Raw genomic sequence first — 22,746 nt, forward strand, 5'->3', positions numbered from 1 at the left:
GCGCCCCAGTACAAGGCAGACACTGACATACTGGAGCAGGGACGAGGGTAGGATGCAAGGCGGGGATCCTTCCCAGGGAGGGCGTCATGCACTTGGAAAGGGCTGTGGCCTGGGATATTCAGACCTTGATGGGGAGACAAACAGTGAGCCTGCAGGCCTGGAAGAGGACAGGGAGGCTGGATCTCCCGAGGACCCTGCTCATCCCCAGAGTTGTGCTGCCACAGGTCTTTCCTTCCCCAGTGGGCACCCCTTGGATCCAACCTCATTGGACCACAACTGGCAGCTTTCCAGTCTCCATCCACTCCCAACGTATGGGGCACTCTGCCTATGGCTGCCCCAAAACGAAAGCAACCCATGGCTCTCCTCCACATGCGCCCTGGGGTCCTGGGCTCTCCTCCATGGGCACCCTAGTCCCCCTCTCCCAGCGGTGCAGCCCCTGGTGGGGTTGGTGGCCAAAGTGTCCCCCTTGTCCCCCCTGCCTGGCAGATCTCTGCAGGCAGGCCCTATATGGGCTTTGACCCATTTCCCTGCAGCATGTTGAAAAGAGCACAGCAGGTTCTCAACGTCTTTATTAGTTTGTTGGGTTTTTTCCAACACAGTAAATCCTTTCTACAGCAACAGGTTAGTTAAATCTGGTTTACATTGCCGTCTCGTGAGTGCGCGGCCTTGATCCCGCCATGACAAAACCAGGTTGCGCTCAGACAGGGAAATGCATTAAATTCCTCTGTGACTGGGAAAAAAGGAAAACCAACAAAAACCAAAAGAACAAACCACCAGGGAAAACCAAACTGACCAACAAAACCAAGGTGAGGAGCCGAAGGCCAGCACGGCCAGACCACCTCCAGGGGAACCACACGGCACTGCTTGGACGAGAATGCAAGGGGAAATGAATCCAAAAAGGACAGGGACTGGACAAACCCTTATATATATTATGTATAGGTATTTATATATATCATCTGGAAGGACACGCTGAGAAAACGAGATATCGCAGCGGTATCTATAGTAAAAAGGAGCTACGTAGCTTTCAGAGTCACACGGAGAAGGAAGCACACGGCAGAACAAAGTGGGGGACAAATGGGGACACTGGTGTTTCGGGGTGGCCATTCAATACGGGAGGGGCTGGGCAGGGCATGGGTCTCAGGGCCAAAAGCCCTCGTACACCCGCTCGGAGCGCCGGGACCCGTGTGCCCCTCACTGTGGAAGGGGGACAGGGTCTGGGGGGTGAGTGCTTTTGGGGGACTGGGTGGGACCTCCTCCCAGTGGGCTGGTTCTGCTCACCCAGATGGTAGCACCCAGTGGGTCCCCTACAGGTCCCTGCTCGTGTCTCCCATGGACCACCCACAAAAATCTGAGCACCCATCGCCAGAGCCGGGGTGCAGGAGGAGCTGGGCTCTGATGCCCGCGGGGTGGGCCAGGGAGGGCAGCAGAGGCTGGGTGGCAGGCAGTGGGGCTAGGCAATGACGCGGCTCTCCACGCTGAGCGAGAGAGGCTGGATCCACCCAGAGCTGGTGGCCGGATGGGGCCCCGCAGCTCAGGGGGAGCAAAGCCCTTGAAGGACGCCCCACTCAGCGCACAGGTGAGATGCTGGGAGCGGGGAGCGGGGATTTGAGGGGCCACGGTGGGTCTGGCCAGTTCTATGGGCAAAGCCAGTCTGTGGGCAAAGCCGGACACTGGGGTGCTCCCCACATCCCATGGGTCACCCCACACTGCCAGCACTTTGTGGTGATGCACGCTGCGAGGCAGAGAGTGCTGAGGACTCCCCAGCATTGCGGGGTGGGGGGGAGTGTCTCATCTTATTGCTAATGGCTCCACTGTGGTGACAGCCGCAGGCTGTGGCGAAACTGGAGGGGGGATCTGCCATGCGACATTCCCAAACCCGGTGGCCTCTGAGCCCTGGCAGCCTCAGCCCAAGAGCTGGGAGTGGAACTGCCAGTGTGGCAGGGACCGAGCAAGGCAGAGCACACAGCCCCCCTCGCCCCCCGGTGCGTTTTTGGTGGCAGGTGGTGATTGTCCTTCTTGCAACAAGGGACCAAGGAAGTGCCACCACGGGTGAGGGCGTGGGATCCCCATGCCACCCTCCTGCCCTGATGGCTTCTGGAGCAAGGCTGAGCCCTCTCCCCCTGCCCTGGGGCAGCCCTTAGGGTACACGACCAGAGTGAGGGGACAGTTTGGGGTGCGATTTCTCACAATGCTCAGCCAGCTCTGGGGCAGCAGGTCCTGGGTGTGCTGGGGGATCCCGTGCTAGCTCTCCGCAGGGATGGCCTGCGGGGAAAAATGGGAGCTGCATCCCCAGGAAGGGCCCAGTGACCTCCCAGTGAGCACCGCTTCCTGTCCCCGTCTTCCTTCTGGCTTGGCCAGCCATCGGTTGACCTTGCGGGACCAACCTACCTCCTGTGTCCTCTCCACGTCCTGCTGTCCTGCCCACAGCCTGCTGTCCTGCCCCATCCCACCATCCTGTCCCCATCTCATCACCCCGCCCTTGCTCCCCCATCCAGGCCCCATCCCCCTGCCACTCACCCTCCCAAGCCAGGGCCAAGCCGATGCTAGGGAGGGTGAGGACCAATGCAGAACCATGGGTGACTGCTGGGCGAAGCCAGGAGCTGGGGCCAGGAGGCAGTGAAGTGAAGCCCCTCTCCTTCTCCGGTGCCAGACAAGGGGATGAGGCCGACGGCAAAGACGACAAATTGACCACAAAGGAGCGAGGGCCCTGGTGGAGGATGTCCACGGGGCGGGTGGGTGCTGGCGGGACGCTGACGGATGGGAGATGGCTCTGGAGGAGACGTCAGTGGCAGGCGTGGACCTCAGCACGATACCTCCATGGTGTGGTTGATCTGCCCCATGGCCTCGGTGCTCTCCGAGTGGGTGCAGGCACGCGGGCGGGTGCCATCCACTGAGCTGGCGCTGGTGAGGGAGGCCGTGCGGGAGCGTGCCAGGCGGGTCATGCTGGCGGATGGCACTGCACGGGCACAGAGAAATGGCTGGGGTGCTCAGCTCCCTCTGAAAGCCAGCAGGACCTGAGCCGACATTGCCTCACGCAAGCAAAGCCGCTGGTCCCGCTCCCTGATGCAAATGCCCCTGGGCACAAGCTTGCAGCATGCAGTGCTGTGACAACATGAGCAGCTCCAGGCTGGCAAGGGACAACGGAGCAAGGATGGGGCGCCCTGGGGCAGGCTGCACACCGGGCACATCTCCCAGGCATGCGCCCACTGGGCATGAGGCAGTGGGGACCCCTGTCCGCCACGCTCTGGGGAAGGGGTGAGCGGGGATGGTTGCTCTCCTGGCTCCCCAGGCTGTGCAGGGAAGGTGACACCCGCCTCCAGCCAGGATGCCCAGCAGGCACAGCTCCTGGCCGACTGGAGGAGGGCACAGTGGGCACACTGCCGAGACTGCCCGCCTGGGGGGGATTTCTCCAAATGCCATTTCTCAGCCCCCAGCCCTGGCTCAGGGTGCCACCTCAGGCAAAGCGGAGCGAGGCAGAGGGCACTTGGCTGGGAAGGGCCAGCCCCGCACCCAGGCTGCTCGCAAAGGTGCCCGGGCAGCTCGAGGGCAAAGGCCAGGCAGGCACCATGCAGCAGTGGGCACGGGCCGAGCAGCACTGAGCGGTACCTGTGCCTCCACTCAGCCTCCGATCCTTCAGGTGCGTGACTGGCAGGGGTGGAGCGGGAGAAAGGCAGGGAGGGCAGAGAGAGAGCGTCAGCCATGCTGGCTGCTCCACGGGGCTAGGAGTCCCCACCCAGCCCCATGTGTGCGTGCACACGGACCTGCACATATGCACGCAGACCTGAACACACAGACACACCTGCGCGTGCACACGGACCTGCAAACACACACACGTGTGTACATGGACCTTCGCGTGTGTGCGCATGCAGGTATGCGCACAGACCGGCGCACACATACACACGTGCTCATACACACACATATGCACACAGACTTGTGCACACGGACTCTGCACGTCTGTGTGCACACACACACAGCCCCTGCTTGTGCATGCCCACACACACACGTAAGTGTGCATGCATGTATGTACACACAGAGCCCTTGTACACCCGTCTGTGTGCACAGAGAGCCTGTACACCCCACGCCCCTACGAACGCACGAATAGATATCTTGTACACCTGCACATACAATGCCACAGACGCACGTGCAGCTCTCCATCAGGACGGGCACGCGGGGGTGCCAGGCTCCTCTCCTGTGGCAGGGTCAGCACACGCGCACACAGGCACACACGCATGTGTACACGCAGGCACACGCCAGCCCCGTGCCCGGCCCTGGCACTCACTGTAGCCCATGCCTTGCAGGAAGTACTTGAAGGCTTCAGTCAGCTTTCCGGGCTGCGGGGAGAGAGCAGGCTGAGCTGAGGCAGCGCCGGGGCCGAGATCCCCACTCAGCCCCAAGCTGCCTCTGGCAGCCCCTGCACAACACCCCTATGCCCACCTCAGCCCATGCCCTGCTAGCCAGGGACAGCACCAGTGCATGTCTCAGGGCCCAGTATACCCAGTTAACTGGGGAAATTGTGGGGGCTCACCTGTGTGACCTGGGGCAGCCCACCAGAGTCAGCCATCTGCAGAGAGAAGGTCCTGCTTAGTTTGAGAGGGTGCCTTTGCCACCCACCCTGTCCCGTGGTACATGCTGGCAGGATGCCACTGCTGGGGCCACCCTGCTCATCCCCCCAGGATGGTCCTGGAATGGGGAGATGGGGACAGCCTGCAACCCTGGGGCAGAGGGCAATGGGACACATCATGGGCAGCAGGGACCACCTGTCTGCCCCCTGCTGCCTGCCTACCTTCAGGAAGGTGGTGTTGGTGGGATCCAGCTTGGAGTTACATTCCACCTGCGGGCGAGAGGGATGATATTAGCACCCTGGGGTGCCCTGAGCCTGGCAGAAGCTGCCCATGGACACCGCCACTGGCCCATGGCACCCCCGGCCAGGTGGAGACAGGGTGCTACACAAGCCCTGAGCCTGGCAGAAGCACCATCCCTTGCCATGGGACAGGGGGGACCTTCCTCCTGCCAGGCAGTGTCTGGGCAAGGGTGAGGGCTGGAAAGGGAGGGGAGGGGGGCTGGTGAGGCATCCTGTGTGTCACACACGTGTGTACAAGCACACAATTGTGCTCACGTGCATATGCATAGACGTACACCTGCCGGAGGAGGGGGTGTGTGCATGCAGTTACACATTATGTAGAAATGTGGCCGCCTGCACAGTTCCTGCGGCTGATTGTGCAAGTGTGGAAAACCACGTGGATGCGTGCAAGCACACGCATATGCTAGCAGCCGTTTGGGTGCATGTGGCCAAGCAGGGAGTGTGCCTGCGTGCCGACACATCCGAGTGTGCACGTTGTGAGCACGTCTGGGTATATGAGGAAGGGGAGGTTTTCCAGGTGTGGCAACCAGGCACAGATGCATGTGCACATGTGCCCACATGAGCAGGTAGGTTTGCACATGAGCACGCTCCCACACACCGGAGCTCACACGTGTCTGAGCAGGCAGTGAACATGAGCGTGCCCACGTGTGGGCACCATCTGTGTGCCACCCCGCAGTCACTACCCCATCACTCACCACCCCCTCTTCAGCAGGCGCGTTGTCTCCGACCACCAGCATCACGGGGCAGCTGGAAGTGAGAGGAGAAAGGGGCACAGTCAGGGCTTGGCCTGGGTGGACTCCACTGCCCTGGGACCCCCCATGCCATGCTGGCATGACTCCTACCGCAGTGTCTTGGCGTTGGGTACAGTCCCGGGCCGGTTGATGTCCAGGTCCCTGCGGCTGATGGAGGAGAAAGAGGGCTCACCATGTAAGCCCATGGGCAGGTGCTGCCACCAATGCCACAGTGCAAGAGCTGGGGCACCGCCAGCTCCAGGAAGCAGCACCCAGCCCCGCTGTCCCAGCACTCTGTGGATGGAGGACCCCACGGCCATCTCTGCCATGACCCCAGCAGAGCCCGCGGCGCAGCATGCAGCACCCAGTGGAGTAGTGAGGCTCCCAACCCCCTGCACGCATGGGACCTCTGCCCCCTTCCCCAGGGCTGTGCCAGCACCCAGTGCAGGAGGAGACCAGGGGACGGGCACCCACGGCTGTGGGCTCTGGGACATGGCAAGACTCTGGCACAGGTACCACCACTCCCACATCCCCAGTCAGCACCAGCGGCCAGCTTTGCACCACTGCCTGCCTCCATGCTGGAGGGTGGTGGCAGCACCCAACAGGGGTCAGGGTTCCCGTGGGGCCCTCGGGGCCACCCACCAGCGCTGCAGCCCCTCGCCCTGGCGCAGACAGGGGGGCAGCCTGCTGGCAGGACCGCCCGGGGTGCTCACCTGTTGTACATGTTGAGGAAGAGCTGGAGGTTGAACTGGTTCACCACGCTGCCAATCTGCTGCCGGTAACTTTGCACCAGCTCCGTGTTGTTCACCAGCTCTTCCTGTGCCGGCAGGGGACGGAGATCAGGGCAGGGGCTGCCGGGTACCACGGAGACACCCCGCTCCCCCAGGCCAGCGGGGCAGAGGGGGAGGACACTGGCCAATGCAGCTGGGCATGGCGGTGCTGCAGGCAGCACGCTCAGGCAGGACGCAGGCACGAGTCACACACTCGTCAAGGCTAAGCCCCAGATCAGGCAGGAGGGATACAGGCAGGGCTTGACGAACCCCATCCCTGGGCATGGGGCAGGTCCAGCAGCACTGCGGCACCCAGCAGGCAGGGCAGGGCACAGCCCGGGTGACCCAGCTGAGATGCTGGGTAGGGGGCCGGTGGCAGGGGGCCAGCAGGATGCGCAGCCCTTACCTGGCTGAACAGGTGGGACAGGACGGTGTCCGGCAGCGTGCTGGTGAGGCCAGAGAGCTGTGGAGGGAGCACAGAGAGTTCCAGCACTGCTGTGGCTGGCTCCTGCCCCAGGGAGCCATCAGGGCCCGGAGCGGGGGTCAGGGCCCTGCCTACCTTGGCAGCTGCCCAGTCAATCCAGCCTTTGCCATTGGGGTCGATGTTCATGAGGACCAGTCCTTCGACCAGGTCGGGGAAGATGAGCTGCAGTGAGCAAGAGGGGCGATGCTCAGTGGGAAGGGAACACGCCCCCAGGGCAGCCCCCCACCAGCATCGCTGCCCACTGCACAGACATTGCACAGGGCTGATACGGCCCTGTCCTGGGACCGATGGGAGACCTGTGGCAAGACTGCCCAGCCACCATGGCCATGACACTGCCATCGCGGCCCCCTTGTCCCTCCAGGAGCCTTCGCAGCGGCACAGCTTGCCCGGGGGTGTCCGCTCCTGCTCTTCCCCATGCCCCAGGCTGACAGCAGGTAAGGGCAACACAGGGCCAGCCCATCCCAGCCCCTGGCTCACCGCAAACTTGGCCAGCACGTAGGCTCCTGCCCCAACACCGATCCCGATCACGTACTTGAACCTGGAAAGCGGAGAGGTGCATATGGGGCAACGGTGGGCTCCAGCACAGGTTCCCTGGGGCAGCCCTCCACCCACAGCATGGAGCGTAAGAAGACATGTAGGGTACCAGCTTACAGGCACAACTCCCCCAGCCCCAAACCCTTGCCTCCTGCCCATCTCCCTGCCCAGCACCCTCAGCCAGCAGCCGTGGAGGAAAGGCTGACTCACCCAAAATGCTGCACCACGCTGGGTAACATGGCAGCCAGCTGGTCCATGGATGGGTACTGGTACCTGCGGCACAGGGAGGCACAGGACGGTAGTTATGGGACCCACACGGAGCGGGAAGGCTGGGACAGGGCAGCTGGGCTGCCCGAAGTGGGCAGGGAAATGCCACCCACCCGCAAACCCATTGCCCACCCTGGGCCAGTCGGCTGCCACGGGCTTTGACACGGTTCAGAGAGACCTGCTGGCACGGCACAACTGCCCAGGCAGTGACAACCCAGCAGGCAGGGAGGTGACATCCCGGCGGGCACAGCGAGCCCCTGAAGCTGGCACCTACCCCTGAGGGAATTGCGAGGCTCCTGCCTGCTGGCCCGGCGCATCCACATGGCACACCACAAAGTGCTTCGTGATCTCCTGCATGTCCTCGTAGTTGAAGAAGGTGTTGAAGCAAAGCTTGTCTGTCAAAGGGCACGCAGGGATCAGAGACCAAACACCCCGGCACAGTGGCCTGGTGGGCCAGGGGAGCATGGAGAGAGGTCGCCTGCCCTCCCACTGCCCTTCAACCAAGAGGTGACATCCACCAAAGCCCTCCCATCCCCTTCCCTCCAGCAGAGACCACAGCCACTGTTAGCAAGGGCTGCATCCCTACTGGTGTTGGGAGGCATGGGGATGGATGGACACAGCCAGGAGGATGAGGAGTTTGGGGTGAGCCTTGTCTGCTTGGAGGGATGGGACCAGGGGATGCAAAGCCCAGAGCTGCAGGACCACCGGGCGGGCAGCGGGATTAGCAGCCCAGGGTATTATTGGCCCTATCCAAAATCCCCAGAAAGGGCTCAAGCAAACATGGGATTTGAGAAACAGCTGCAAATCTCCCTGCTTTGAAACAGTAAAGAAACAGCCCCAGCGCTGCTGTGGAGAGGCCACCACCGTTGCAGCGGGATACAGCCATCGCCAGGGCTTGGAGGGGTCCTGCCCCATGGCATCGGTGCCAGGACATCCCTCCCAAAACGTGGGGGCAAGGCAGGTTGTAAGGTCCATCGCAACCAACATGACGCATCCCTGGACGTGAGAGTGCTGCTGTGGTGATGAGGTAGCTCACGTAGCATGCGGTGATTCAGCCTCAGCCGCCAGCAGAGGGGGAAATGCTGCTCCCCACTCACAGGGCACCGCGCATCCTGGCTTAGCTGGGGGGCACAGCCCAGGGCAGGGGTCTGGGGTGTGGGTCCAAGGCTGCAGGCTTACAGAGAGCAGCATTCCCACATTCAGAGCCCTGGCTCAGGGTCCCTCCTTCCCCACCCATCGGGGTCCCTGCCTCCCTGTTATTCCCGATCTCCTTCAGCCCCCACTACACCCTGCTGCCAGCCAGGTCCGTGCGGCGGCGGCGGCAGCAGCAGCGGGGACCGACCCAGCATCCCCCGTGTCCTGTCCCTGCCTGGCATGGGCGGGCGGACAGCCAGCACTGCTGTGGCCAAGCCCTCCTAGCTGTGCCTGGCCTGGGCTTTGGGTTCAGCTGAGCATCCAAACATCCTGATGCTTTCAGATTGCCTGGGGAGACCCAATGCAGCCTGGGGACCCTCCATGGGAGGAGGCAAAGGAGCTGAGCCAGGGGCTTTGGCCGATGTCCTGGCACCCCGTGCAGCCCCAGGCTCGCTCCCGCCTGCCCCTGCGCCCCACGGTCCAGGAACCAGCACTCACGGTTGAGGCCCACATCGTGGTACGTCAGGATGGCCGGGCGATTCCCCTTGGGCGAGCCCCGGATGACCACGTGCAGCAGCCCATAGGGGGTCTCAATGTCATGTTCCTGGGGGAAGAGGAGAGATGGGGTGATACCTGCCTGCCCCAAGACATCCTCTCCTGCCCCACCATCCCACCCCTCAGTGCTACTTCCCCGGGCAGCTGGCTCCCATGTGAGCACAAGGGAAAGAAGAGCAGCCGTCCTGGGAAAAGCCCCAGCTCTGGGCATCCTGGCGGTGGCAGAAGGCAGGACAAATCACATACAAATGCTCCCAGCCTCCACCGACTTGGGAAGGGAAGGGAAGGGAAGGGAAGGGAAGGGAAGGGAAGGGAAGGGAAGGGAAGGGAAGGGAAGGGAAGGGAAGGGAAGGGAAGGGAAGGGAAGGCAGAACTTGTGATAGGATAATAGGATTTAGGATTGGATAGGTGTATCATGGGATGGGATCAAGGGATAGAGGTTTGGGATCGGATGGAATGGGATGATCCAAGAGGGCTTGGGAGAGGAGGATCGTGGGATGGGACAGGTGGACCACAGGATGGGACAGAAGATCTTCGAGGACCCGAGACCGAGGGATTTTTGGCAACAGGGTGGGGGATCACAGCATGGCCCAGTTGGCCTGGATGCACTGTGCCTGGGACAAACAGGCAGAGGTTAGACCCCAGACACCACCCTGGGAAATGCTGCAGCCTGATCCCAAAATGACAGCTAAAGTAACTTTAAAATCCCTTGGTCTGAAATGGCTGTGTCCCCATACAGAGACCAGGACTGCCCTGTGCCTCAGTTTCCCTGTCTGGGAGGGCTCCAGCCTTGCCTTAACAGCCATCGTCCCCAGCCAGCAAGGGAAACTGAGGCTGCAAGCCCAGGTGCTGGCCGAGGCATCGCTTGGGGACAGGGGACCAGAGGTCCCCTCCAGATGCCCATGCCTGCCAGCCAGCCCACTGGCAGTGACCTCGAAGCTGGGATCTGGCGGGTGCAGGAACATCACGTGCCGAGCAGGGCCAGGCAGGGGAGGCTGGCAGGGTGCCCAACCGGCGCGGTCCTCACTGCAGGTACTGGCAGCCCCGTGGATGGGCTGGTGGGAGGGGAACGGGAACGTGGATGCTCCCGCGGGTTACACGCCACCAAGGACTCTGAAGGACACGGGCCTCGGGTGGGAGGAACTGCCTGAGGACAGGGTCTCCTCACTGCAGTGCCTCCCCTCACCGAGATCTGCTGTCCCCGGGGGGACACAGCGCCCGAGGGCAGCTCAAGGGCTCTGTGGAGACAACGCTTGGCTCCCCAAGGGCACCCCAACCCCAGCCCTCATCCACAGCTGTCCCTCCACTCCCCAGGGCTGTATTAGGCAGCAGGCGATGAACGGGGGCTTCCCCCTGCAACAACGGATGGGCAAACTGAGGCAGAGGAAGGGCCTGGCCCAAGGTCATAGAGCAGGAGGCATCCATGCGGTCTGATCCTGGGCACAGGGCTGCATCCTTGCCATCCCCATGCCCACGGTCCCCATCACAGCCCCAACAGCTCAACCGGCAATCCCACCCCAAAATCACATGCCCAAGGTGGCGGCTCCTTCCCCAGCACTGCTACCCCTCCACCGCCCACCAAGCCAGGCACATCCCTGCCCGTGGTGCAGCCTCTGCAGCATCGCTGGGTACCACAGCCCTGCCCTTTGCTGCAGGGAAGCTCGCTGCGGGGGAGAGGCTAGGAGATGGAGGGGATGCCGGCAGTGAGGAGGTGGGGGCACTGACAACCTGTGGCCCCAGCAAGGAGGGGTGCGGGGGTCACAGCACCCATAGGTGCCTGAGAGAGCCCAGCCCTGTGCAGGTTACCCGCTCGCCGCTGCAGTGCTCCCACCTCGCTCGCCCCGCTCCGCACCAGCCTGTTGCCATCGGGTGTTGCCATCACCACAGAGGCTGGAAAGGATCCGAGGGCTTGCTTCAAAACAGCAAGAGACCCTCTCCCTCTGCAACTCTGGGGGTGGGGAAGGGGCAGCATGCCCCCCCCATCAGCAGTCAGCCCCAGCGCAGCCCGCAGTTGCTGCAGCTGCGCTTACTCCCCCTCGGCCTCAGCGCAGCATCTCCGCTGGGCTCAGGGAGGACGGGCTCAAGGACAATGCGTCCCCGAAACCTGTGGCACATCAGGGATGCGGCAGTGGGGCTGGGGGAAGGAAAGGCTCCCCAGCAGCAGGTCCCTCCCGCGCCCATGCCTGCCTGGCCCACGCCAAGCCCTGCTGGATGCAAAGGTCCAGCCCGGGCGAGCAGGGGAGGTACTGGGGCAAAACTCCCTGGGAAGGGAGGGCAGCGAGCACGGGAACGGTGGTACCTACCCCATCCCAGCACTCCGGCATGGTGAGGAACCAGGTGGACGAGGATGCAAGGGCAGGGTGGGCCGAGCACGGGGTCCCAGCGTGGGGCACAGCAGTGCAGCGGGCTGGGGCGAAGCAGAGATCTGCACTGGCTCAGCCCCTCGCCTCGATTTATAGCGGAGCCCCAGCCCTGCGCTAAGCCCTCCCTCTCCCTTCCCCCTTGAAGCGACGCGCAGCCCCGGCAGGTTTGGCCTCCATTGCAGGCGAGCGCTGCGATGGAGCCAGCACTCAGCCATTGGCTGCTGCGGGAATTATTCATGCTCCAATTGGCCCCAAATACCCTTGTTTATGAAGAAAAAATGCCTGGCACCGTGCAGTACCTGCTCCATCTTCCCTCCTTCAGCAGATTGAGACAGGCAGGAGTGCCTGGACAGAGCTGCACTCGCACCCCTTGCAACACACACAGCATCGTCATGACAAAGCCCAGCAACGCTCGCCTGCACCCATCACACACACACGCATGTGGCTCCCGCCCCATGCAAACATGCAGAATCATGCTCGAGCCTGCAGCCGCCCAGACCAAGGCCCTGCAGCAACGCACACGCATCAGGAAGCATCTGCATGTACAGACATGGGTACACGCTAAACACACAGGAGAAGGACGCAGCAGGCGTGCTCTGCATATGCACATACATACACAGGAACACGTACCAACACAGACACACAGGGACCAGGCAAAACCGGGTCCCCTCACATGTCTGTGCATGCAAACTGGAAAAATAAATACAATGACCCATGCTGAAGCACATGAACCCCACAAAATGCTTGCGCATACCCCCTCGGGGCTGGCCGCTGTGTGTCTGCATCGGTACATGTTCCTGTGCATGTATGTGTATGGTCACGTGCATATAAGGAGCGTGCCTGCTGCATCCTTCTCCCGTGTGCTTAGCGTGTATGCCATGGCCATCACTGATGCCCATGGATGCACAACAACCTGCACACACGCAGAACTTGTGCACATGTGCACGGAGGGGCACACACGTGTACACGCGTGAACGCTGCCTGGATACCTGTGTTACCTTACCCAGCAGCACGGTCATCCCACCTACTGTGGGATGCTGGCACGCAGGGGATGTGCAGGATTTAGCCCCAACCTGGATGTCGCTGGTGGCAGGTAAATAAGGCAGGATGAAAGACAGCCCAGCAGCGCCGAGAGGTCGGATTGTGTCCCTGGGCCGACGCGTGCTGTGTGCGCACGCACACGCGTGTGTATTCCCGTGTGCACATGCGCGCGGGCAGATGGCTTCTGCCCCGATTCCAACGAGGCTTCGCGAGAGGGCGAGTCTGTCTGCCTGCAGCTCACACCCACAGACAGCCTTGTGCCGCCACGACCCCAAAACCCCCCGGCAGGCTCTGGGTGCCATCCCCCTCCACCCTGCCTGCCCCTGCCTAGCCCAGCACCACCGCCTGGCTCAGCACAACTGGCACCTGAGCCGCTCCAGCACGAAGCTGGGCAACCATGGGTAGAGAAAGAGTCCCACGGTCCCTCCAGCGCCTGCCCAAAGGAGCTGGTGAGCCACGTGCCAGTGCCAGACCAGGGCAGCATCCAGTGGGGACCCTCCAGCCTCCCTGCCCACCACAGGGATGCTCCATGCCAGCTGGAGCCTGCCATCATCTCTGCATCATCCCCACCCGAGCAGCTCGCCACAACTTGCTTCCACCATGCCCTGGCACCGCAGCCATGGGCAAAGGGGATCCAGCTGCCATCACCAGCACGTGCACAGGCTTCCCTGCAAGGCAAAGCCCGTGTCCTCGGCTTCACCCAGCAGGCTTGTTCCTGTGGAGTCTCTGATGTCTAGTAACAGGGCTAAGCCACTTTTCCCTGGGGAGAGCCCTTTCCCTGACCTGGACAAATGATCACCCAGAACTGGCGGGGAGCCGCTGAAAGCAGTGTCCTGCAGGGCTGGGCAGCCAGGGGGTCTGGACGTGGGAGAAAGGACGGACAGACAGAGAGGCAGCAGGACAGCATCCACCTTGCCTCCACCTAAGAGGCTTTCTTCTGCACTGCTTTGTCCTGCAGGGAGCTCGGACCCAAGCCCAGAGAGATGCATCTCTGCTAACGAAGGACCGCATGTGAGGGGGACGCCCAGCTCCAAGGGGGTTCCTGGCACAGGTACAAAGCTATTCATGGGTCCAGGTGCCATTTTTGCTTTCATCAGCCCTGCTGCCTGTGGAGCCAAAGAGCATGAGCAGCCACAGCCTCCGGGAAAAAAAGAGATATAAAGGGGCATGAGCAGGCAAAAAAAGACAGAAGGTGACAAAATAGAGGGGAGGAGGGGTGGAAAAGCCAAGGTGAAGTAAGGCATGAATGCAAAAGGGCAGCAGGGAGATGGGAGGGCTGAGCAAGGCTGACTCCGCTTGAATGGCATCGCCACCCCATTGGCTACTAGCCCATCTGCCTGGCGGGTGGCCCAGACCTCCAGCAGGGCCAGGGCACCCAGATCCCAGGGCAAAGGCACCTGCCCCCCTGCACTCCTGCACCTTGGCTTATGCCAGCAGCCCCAAGGGCTTTACTTCAGCTGGCAGCAGCAGTGGGGGATCCCTGCTCCCCCCCTGCTGCCCCAACCAGGCCAGAGCACCTCGGCAAGGGAGCTGTGACTGGCTCTGGGGAGAAGCAGAGGGACAGTGAAGAGCTAAGCTGGGGGCTGGATTGAATTACCCCACGGAGGTGAGCCTAGAAAGTGGGGTAAGATCTCCCCAAGGAAGGGCAGGCAGCCCCCAGCCTTTGCAGGGAACCAACCTGTGAAGTGCTGGGGTGGGGGAAAGGAGGGGGTTGCCCCGGCACAGCCTGGGAATTTCATCCCATCCCCACGCTGAGGCTCTTGGGGAGGAACCAAGAGGGTGCAGGGCCTGGCTGGCTTGGGAAAAGACACTTTGATCCTTGTCCCGTTCATTTTTTTTAGGTACCGAGGGCATGCAGGCACATTGCTATGGCATTTGCCATCCAGACCTGCTCCACCTGGGCACCACCGGGGACAAGGTTCAGCGTCACCGGGGGCCAATCCCTGAAATACTGACATGCAAAGATTGTCCTGGGAGAGTCATAACTCTTTAAAATCCCCTGCATGCCAACCAAGCCCTGCCCCAGCACAACTGAGCGAGAGCCATACTGGTGCCTCTGGCGCTACCAGGAGCTCTGGGCAGCCCGGCACTGCCGCCTCCCTCTCCCTCCTTGCCTCCCTCTCCCTCCTCGCCCTCACTTTGGTGACACCAGGAGGTTTGGTTTCCCCTCCAGGAGTCAACGGGACCCTGAGCAAGGAGAGCAAGGAGCAGCCCAGACCTGCACACCCTGACGCTCTCAGCCCCAGCATCTCGCCAGCTTTGGAGCTGCTGGGAAGGATGGCATTTCTTTTCCACCACTGCCATTTTTGAATAATTTTGTGGCCTCCAAGACAGCCATCAGATATCTCCTATGCTGTGAACCACAGCAGCAACTGCCCAGCATCCTGATGAAAGTCCTTGCTCCCCGCCCAGCTGCACCCTGCCACCCGCATGGGTGATGGAGACCGAGCAGGCCAGCCCCAAAAGCCTGGGTACTGCTTTGGGTCTGCTAAAACAGGGATCTGGGCTCCCCTGCCCCCCTCCCAGGATGAATGAAAGCCAGATTTATTTTATCCTTGCAGGTGCTGCTGTTTCAGTGCTGGACCTGGCAGGGCTCAGCCAGCACCACCCGAGCCCACCCTCCCAGTGGTCCCAGCTGCTGGCAAAGCAGCAACACACAACCTGAAGTCGAGCACTGGTGTCCCCTGGGAGGGGGGATGCTTTGGGAGAGGGACAGGCAGCGAGCTGGGGTCCGGCAGCCCCACTACCCTCCCTCTCCATTTACCGGCACCCCAGTCTCTGCAGGGGGAGCCTGGTGTGAGATGAGCTTGGACAGAGGTGTGAGAGTGATCAAGACCAGCACGGGAGCCAGGCACAAGCTGAGCCCCGAGGCCACATCACGGGGCTTCTCCGAGGAGGCGAAAGGGCGGTACAAGGCAGGCAGGTGCCAGCCGGGGGAGCAGAAGGGCCCTGCTCTTTGAGAGAGGTGGGTGGTATGGGGGGCAATGCCCCAGCTCTCCAAAAAAGAAAGAGGCTTTCAAACATCCTTATGTAAGCAGGGAGCTGGCATTGCCCAGGAAACCGTTGCCATGGCAATGGTAGAGGGGCTGAAAAAGCAGCTCGGCCCTCCTGAGAAGAAATCCCCTCCTGAGAAGAAATCGCCTGTTTTAAAGAGGTTTGTCCCCGGCCTGTCGCCAAGTGCCCGCCAGCCACATCCGAGCGCCAGCACAGAGCATGCCTGACAGCACCCCCCCTCCGCTCCTGCCAGGGACCGCGACGGACGTGCAGCCCCGTGCACAGACACCGACCAGGCACTGCATCCCCATGGAAACGGGGGACAGCAACACCCCTGGGTCCACTCAGTGCCCCACAGCCTTCCCCAGCCACAGGCTGCTGTTCCACGCAGGACCCAGGGGTGGGGGGCACCCCCGTGGCTGGTCCTACCTTCCAGTCCGTGTCCACAGCGGAGAGGAAGACATCTGAGTTTTCCTGGGGAGAGAAGGAGCCGTTAGGGACAGAGACATCTCCCCGCCACCCCTGACTGCCGTGGCACCCTCCTCCCACCCAACTCATGAAGCCCCCTGACACCACAAGCACCCGCTCCCTGGGGCAGCGCTGGCTGCAGGGTGACACGATGCCCACACGTGTGTACACATACACGCACATCTACAATACTCGGACACATGTGCATGTACTACCCGCACATGTGCATACGCATAAGTGTGTATTAGCATGTATGTGCAACGTCTTCACACACATACATCATCACACCAAACCAGAACCCGTGCTCATCCATGCATGTGCATCGATACCAGCACGTCTGCACACACATGCACTGAATACCAACACACATGTGCACACACGTGCACCCAATACCAGCACGTCTGCACACACACCTGCACCAAACACCAACACACATGTGCACACACGTGCACCCAATACCAGCACGTCTGCACACACACCTGCACCGAACAGCAACACACATGTGCACACACGTGCACCCAATACCAGCACACACACCCCTGCAAGCTCCCACTTAAGCACCCGTGTCCTGGCACCCCACATGCAGGAGCCGGAGCCAGTGCAACCACCGGACTCACCAGTTCAGCGTCCTGGCCCCGCAGCAGCGGCTTCTCCTCGGTGAAGCGCACCTCATGCAGCCCTGCCATGGTCATCTCCTGCAGCAGCAGCCCTGCCCAGGGCGAGGGAGATGTCAGCGCCCATGGGGATCTGCCTCGGTCCCCTTCACCCCAGCCCCCTGGGGCCCCCTGGTCTCCCTGCCCATGGGGACGGGACCCAAACCAGTTTCATTCCACGCATCTACCACAGGACTTGGTGCTTTGGCTTGTCTGGGGGCCGCAGCGAGGCCCTCCGCTGGGAACTGGAAGCAGGCACGGGGCAGGCAGTGCCTGGAGGAGCTCGGCTCCCAGCTCCAGTTCCACTTGGAGTTCCCTCCAGGACCACCCAGGTCCAGTTCTCCCAGTTAAGGACAGACCTGTCTCCAGGGCATGGTCTTAGGCAAACTGGGAGACCAAACCGGTCTGTCCATGCTGGTCACTTCTGCAAGCACTCAAGCCAGGGCAAGAACATCCCAATTCCCACCCAGCTCCCAGTATCAGTCAGAGAGAGAAAATCCAACGTTTTGGCTGGTTTTAGGCTGCAGACAGATATGGGTGGGACAGAGGGAGATCTCCCTGGACAGCCAGAATGAGGGGTGATGTTTCTCAGCCATGCTGGGAGGCAGAGGGATGCTCCGAGCAGCAGGGGAGCAGAGAGACAGCCTGAAGTTTGTATTGCAATGATGGGAGAAAACCAAATGTGAAGCCTTTACTCCCAAATTCTTCTCCTTGCCTGTGAAGCAGGGGCTGGCCAGCTGGCAGCTCAGCCCCAGGGCTTGCAGGGACAGATCTCACCGTGGAGCTGCCAGTCAGCAGAGATGTGAGACTGGATGCTGCTGACCAGGGCACCGGGACTTCGTACCCCCCCCCAGCACTGCCATCTCCAAAAACACCCCCAGGCACAGGCCCAGCTTGGGAAGCAGAGAGGAGCAAGGGGATGCCTGCACCCCCAGCAGCTGGCTGCACATGGAAGGTGACAGACACTGGGGACATGGGGCACAATCCAGGTTCCCCTGTGTATAGATGGAATGGGTAACTGGCAGGTCCCAGTGCAAGGGGATTATCTGTGCTCAGGCAAGATCTGGACCTCAGGCATTTGCCTTCACAGCCTCCGTTTCTACCCCGTGCCCAAGACCAAGCCTTCGGACGAGTTGTTGTTGCTCCGAACAGGCCAGCACCAGTCCCACAGCCCCTCCACTGGCTACCCACCCTTTGCGATCTCCGCGAGGAGACCGGGGATGATATGGAGCCACACTAGCACCGCAGCAGACACGGACCCCACTCCATCCACAGCCTCAGCCAAGCCTGCTCCACGCTTCAAACCTGGGTCAGCCCGGGTTGGCGATGTGGTAAGGCCAAGCAATGCCATGAGCATTGCAATGCCACGAGCATTGCAATGCCACCAGGAATATGGGAGCTGTTTATAAACTCCCCTCCAAAGCCAGCTTTTGCTCATCCGACCGGTTTTCCATTCAAAAACCAAGCAGGCTGTGCCACCTGGCTGCTTTCTGCAGACACCGCACTTTGCTTTGCTCCTTGGGAGCCATCCAACAAACCAGAACTGTTTGGAGGGAGAAACGCCACTGCGAAGCCTCCCGGGAGTGCCAGGGCGCCCAGCGCTGGGGGCCTCCGTGTCACCCCCTGCACAGAGGGTCCCGCTGAGCCAGGGGCCATGGAAAAGCCCAGTGGGGAGAGGTGCCAACAGCCCCATGGAGAGGCACACGTCTGGGGCATGCTGCTCCAGGCTGGGCTGCTGCTGGAGAAATGGCTTTGTGCAAGGGGACAGCCCTCGCCTGTAGCCCACCAGCACAGCTGAGACGATGCAGCCTGCAGAGCCACTGACCGAGCAACCCCGCGATCCCCTGGAGCACAATCCCAGGGTTAAAAAATGGGAGGAAAATCAGCCTCACCGGTAGCTGGGTCTGGGAGAGAGCAGGAGCGTCCCACGCTGACCACGTCAACCCACTGTGTGGCTGCAGCCCCAGGGTGGCTGGGAACAGCACTTAGCGTATGGTGAATGCCTTTATTAATTAAAGCCTCCAGCTAATATGGGAGGGAGGGTAGCCGAGCAATGAGGAAAGGCCCGGTGACCTTGCTCGCATGGTGGGGGGAAAGCTGGCTCACGAGGGATGTGGCAGAGCCCTGCTCCAACCAGCATCCTCAGCACGGGATGGACAGCCACCTAAAGTGGTGCTGAGCACGGGAACGGAGGAGGGATCGGTATGTCGGCTGCAACAGCCTGCGAACAGGATCACGGCCATGCTGCCGGCTTCCCGTGGGTGCTCTGCTTCCCATGCTACCCCACAGGTACCTTCGTCCCTGCTCCTGCCAGCACGGCAGTGGGGCTGTGGGCAGTGTCACACAGCCCCATTGGGCCACCGTCACTGCGGAGGGCTGGTGAGGAAGCCACGGCTCCGGGTCTCCCAGCCAAAACAACTTGGCTCCCATCGCACACCAGGGCAATGTGGCTGGCAATGAGCCCTTTTCCCTGCAGCTCGCCCCAATGCTCCCTGACAGCAGCCATCCCCAGGGCGCAGCCCCAAGCGCATCCATCTCTGCTCCCACTCTGCCTTCCCAGTGTGGTGCCACCATTCCTGGGCACAGCTGGGACACGCCTCCTCCCTAATACCCAATCAGTCCCAACCCAGCGTGACATTAGTGCTCTGTTTGGGACTAGTGTTCTGCCCTGCCGGGGCCCTGGCACTGCATATATAGATGGGGACGGAAACAGCCACGTTGGCTTACCTTCCCCAGGGATCTGCAGCCCAGTGTTGGCTAACTGGAGGAGAACCAGCTCGTGGCAAGGAAATACACTATTATCATCATCATCATCATTATTATCATCATCATCATGAGGCTGTGAGAAGGGTTTAACACTGGAAGCATGTCTGGTCGGAAGGCAGGGGTTCCTCAGACGATGCACCAGCATCACGGGAGTCTCCCCATTGACCACCTGCGCCCTGCCCTGGCACAGCCGTGGCATCCAAGGGATGTTGGCACGGATCCTCCAGGCTAACTGAGCAGGGAGCGACAGACAGGGAGGCAAATCCAGAGGAGCGAGTGCTGTCCCCTGCCAGGCGGCGAAGCCAAGGCGGAGAGGGAGGAAGGGAACATGCAGCCCAGTCCAAGACACAGAAGCGTGCCCATAGCATCACCCCCCAAGCAGGACCACTGAGAAGCCACAATAGGGTGGAGGAAAACCCCAGTGCGACACAGCCTGGGCCACCTCCCGCCCCACCGGTGCAGCATAAACACCCACAGCTTGCTCTGCCCCCATGGGGGGCACAGGTCTGCACCCCAGCAGACCCCACAAACCAGCCTAATGGTGTGGTCCAACTGGGGAGTGCAGGAGCGGGCAGGCCACAGCATGAGACCCACCAGGCTGGGGGATCCAGTGCCACCAATGCAGGGGCTGAGCATCCTGGGCTTCGGGGGCAGCGGTGGCAGCGGGGGGCTCTGTGGGGGCGCAGGCTGTCTCGCAGTGGATGTTGCTAAGAGCAACCTTCTCCCCAGCCCCAGCCCCATCCTCGGGGCACCCAGGCAGTGGGGAGACTCCCAGGGGAGGCTGGCGGAGGAGCGGGCACTGCAGGGATGCTCCAGCAGTCCCACAGGCACCCCCCCACCGCCCCCGGCAGTCTGCTTGGCAGACCCCCATGCCAGGAGGCTGCCGATTCAGTCCCCCCCCTTCCCCCCCAGCACCATCAGGCCGGGCTTCCCCCGCTGCAGCCCTGGCACCTCCCCAGACATCACCTCCCGTATCCCAAAAAGCATCGTTCGCCCCAGCAACCCCTACCTGGGGAAGGAGAGGCAGGCGGGGGGCGGGGGGGACCGGCAGACCCATCTGCTAGGCAGGGGCTGAAAGCTCTTCCTCCACCCCCGACCCCGACCCCATCACCCCAGCGCCCGGCTCCTCCCAGCCTCGCCCCCCCACCCCCCAGCACGGCAGGGGCGGCGGGAGCGGGGGCGGCCCGGCCGGGTCGTACCTGTCAGCAGTTCGATCTTGTGCCGGAGAACCTTCATGCCGGGGCGGCGGGTCCCGGCGCCGCCGGCGGGCGGGGCGGAGCGGAGGGAGGGGGCGGTGGCGGGCCCCGGCGCGGAGAGCGAGCGGAGCCGGTGCCGGTGCCGGCGTCGGTGCCGGTGCGAGGCGCGCAGGGCGGCGCAGGGGCGAGGCTGGGCACGGCCCCCGCCGGGCCGGTTCCTCCCCTCGCCGGGTCCGGAGGGGAGGGGACGGGGCCGGGAACGGGGCCGGCGCCGGGGGCGGCAGCAGGACAATGGGTCCGGGCCGGGGCTGGGGGAGGAGGGGATTAAACGGGAGATGGAGCGCTGCCGGGGGTTACACGGGAGATGGAGCGATGGGGGAGTTAACACGGGAGATGGAGAGATGGTGCGGGGTGTTACCGGGAGATGGAGCGCTACCGGGGGGGTTACGCGGGAGATGGAGCGATGGCGGGGAGGTGTTACACGGGAGATGGAGCGCTGCCGGGGGGGTTACATGGGAGATGGAGCACTGCCGGGGGGGTTACATGGGAGATGGAGCACTGCCGGGGGGGCTACACAGGAGATGGAGCGCTGCGGGGTGGGTTACACGGGAGATGGAGCGATGGGGGGAGGGGTTTACACGGGAGATGGAGCACTGCCGGGGGGGTTACATGGGAGATGGAGCACTGCCGGGGGGGGTTACACGGGAGATGGAGCACTGCGGGGGGGGCTACACAGGAGATGGAGCGCTGCGGGGGGGGTTACACGGGAGATGGAGCGCTGCCGGGGGGGTTACATGGGAGATGGAGCAATGGGGGGGGGGGTTACACGGGAGATGGAGCACTGCCGGGGGGGCTACACAGGAGATGGAACGCTGCGGGGAGGGTTACACGGGAGATGGAGGGCTGCTGGGGGGGTTACATGGGAGATGGAGCACTGCCAGGGGGGCTACACAGGAGATGGAGCACTGCCGGGGGGGCTACACAGGAGATGGAGCGCTGCGGGGAGGGTTACACGGGAGATGGAGCGCTGCCAGGGGGGCTACACAGGAGATGGAGCGATGGGGGGGGGGCTACACAGGAGATGGAGCACTGCCGGGGGGGCTACACAGGAGATGGAGCGCTGCGGGGAGGGTTACACGGGAGATGGAGCACTGCCGGGGGGGCTACACAGGAGATGGAGCACTGCCAGGGGGGCTACACAGGAGATGGAGCGCTGCGGGGGGGGGTACAAGGGAGATGGAGCGATGGAGGGGGGGGTACAAGGGAGATGGAGCGATGGGGGGGGGGGGTACAAGGGAGATGGAGCGATGGAGGTGGGGTACAAGGGAGATGGAGCGCTGCCGGGGGGTTACACAGGAGATGGAGCGCTGCCGGGGGGTTACATGGGAGATGGAGCGCTGCCAGTGGGGGTGGCACACATCACCCTGAAGGGAACCACGGAGGTACCAGAGCTGGACCATGATGGCCAATGGGTCCAGGGGGTCCCTGTGGTCGTGGGGTCCCAGGAGCAGGGGACAGTGGGAGCTTTGGGAAGCCCCAGGTATGGGGCCATGCCCAAGGGGTCTAGGGGTCCCCGAGAGCAGGGGATGGTGATGATCAAGGTGCCTGGGATCCCAGCGGGGATCCTGTGCAACAGGGATACTTGGAACAGAGCCATTATGGCCAAGGGGTCTAGGGAATCCTGGGGAGTGGAGCCATGAAGGCCAAAGGGCCTGGGAGTATCCAGGAACAAGAATAAGGGTGACAAGAGACCTGGAGCACGGGGATGGAGGTTCCCCTGAGCATAGGATGGTCATGGTCAAGGGGCCCAGGTGGTCCCAGGATAAGGAGGACCTGTGCAATGAGGGTCCCCACAGCAGGGCCATAATGGTTTTGGGGTGCCAGGGAGTGAGGATGATGAGAGCCATGGTGTCTGAAGGATCACCCACA

The 22,746-nt window shown here is 62.4% G+C and overlaps 1 protein-coding gene across 6 annotated transcripts; it reads right to left on the reverse strand.

Annotated features, from left to right (window-relative positions):
- Positions 1 to 551: 551 nt before the first annotated feature.
- NDRG4 (NDRG family member 4) lies at positions 552 to 20,991 on the reverse strand. Of its 6 annotated transcripts, XM_075160737.1 has the most exons (17): positions 20,821 to 20,979; positions 16,820 to 16,911; positions 16,164 to 16,208; positions 9,280 to 9,385; positions 7,922 to 8,042; positions 7,591 to 7,653; positions 7,324 to 7,384; positions 6,922 to 7,008; positions 6,769 to 6,825; positions 6,306 to 6,409; positions 5,704 to 5,760; positions 5,557 to 5,608; positions 4,784 to 4,831; positions 4,526 to 4,561; positions 4,280 to 4,331; positions 3,607 to 3,645; positions 552 to 2,956 (listed from the first exon to the last, which is right to left on the reverse strand). In XM_075160737.1, exons 1-17 carry the CDS (start codon positions 20,855 to 20,857, stop codon positions 2,802 to 2,804), a joined length of 1,212 nt encoding a protein of 403 aa, XP_075016838.1. In that variant the 5' UTR covers positions 20,858 to 20,979; the 3' UTR covers positions 552 to 2,801. The 6 variants fall into 6 exon arrangements, 5 of the variants coding, with proteins under 5 accessions (XP_075016838.1, XP_075016839.1, XP_075016840.1 ...); XM_075160738.1 differs by lacking the exon at positions 3,607 to 3,645 and having other exon boundaries at positions 20,821 to 20,991; XM_075160739.1 differs by lacking the exons at positions 3,607 to 3,645; positions 20,821 to 20,979 and adding an exon at positions 20,631 to 20,724.
- Between the last annotated feature and the right edge of the window lie 1,755 nt (positions 20,992 to 22,746).

Source organism: Calonectris borealis, chromosome 12 (genome assembly GCF_964195595.1).
Source record: "Calonectris borealis chromosome 12, bCalBor7.hap1.2, whole genome shotgun sequence".
NCBI lineage: Eukaryota > Metazoa > Chordata > Aves > Procellariiformes > Procellariidae > Calonectris > Calonectris borealis.

Coding starts and splice junctions, on each gene's coding strand:
- NDRG4 (XM_075160737.1), bottom strand. CDS start 20,857: ATGAAGGTTCTCCGGCACAAGATCGAACTGCTGACAG. Junction 7,654..7,921: donor GCCTCGCAATTCCCTCAGGG/GTAGGTGCCAGC, acceptor CCTGTGCCGCAG/GTACCAGTACCCATCCATGG. Junction 4,332..4,525: donor GGCTGCCCCAGGTCACACAG/GTGAGCCCCCAC, acceptor CTCTCCCCGCAG/CCCGGAAAGCTGACTGAAGC.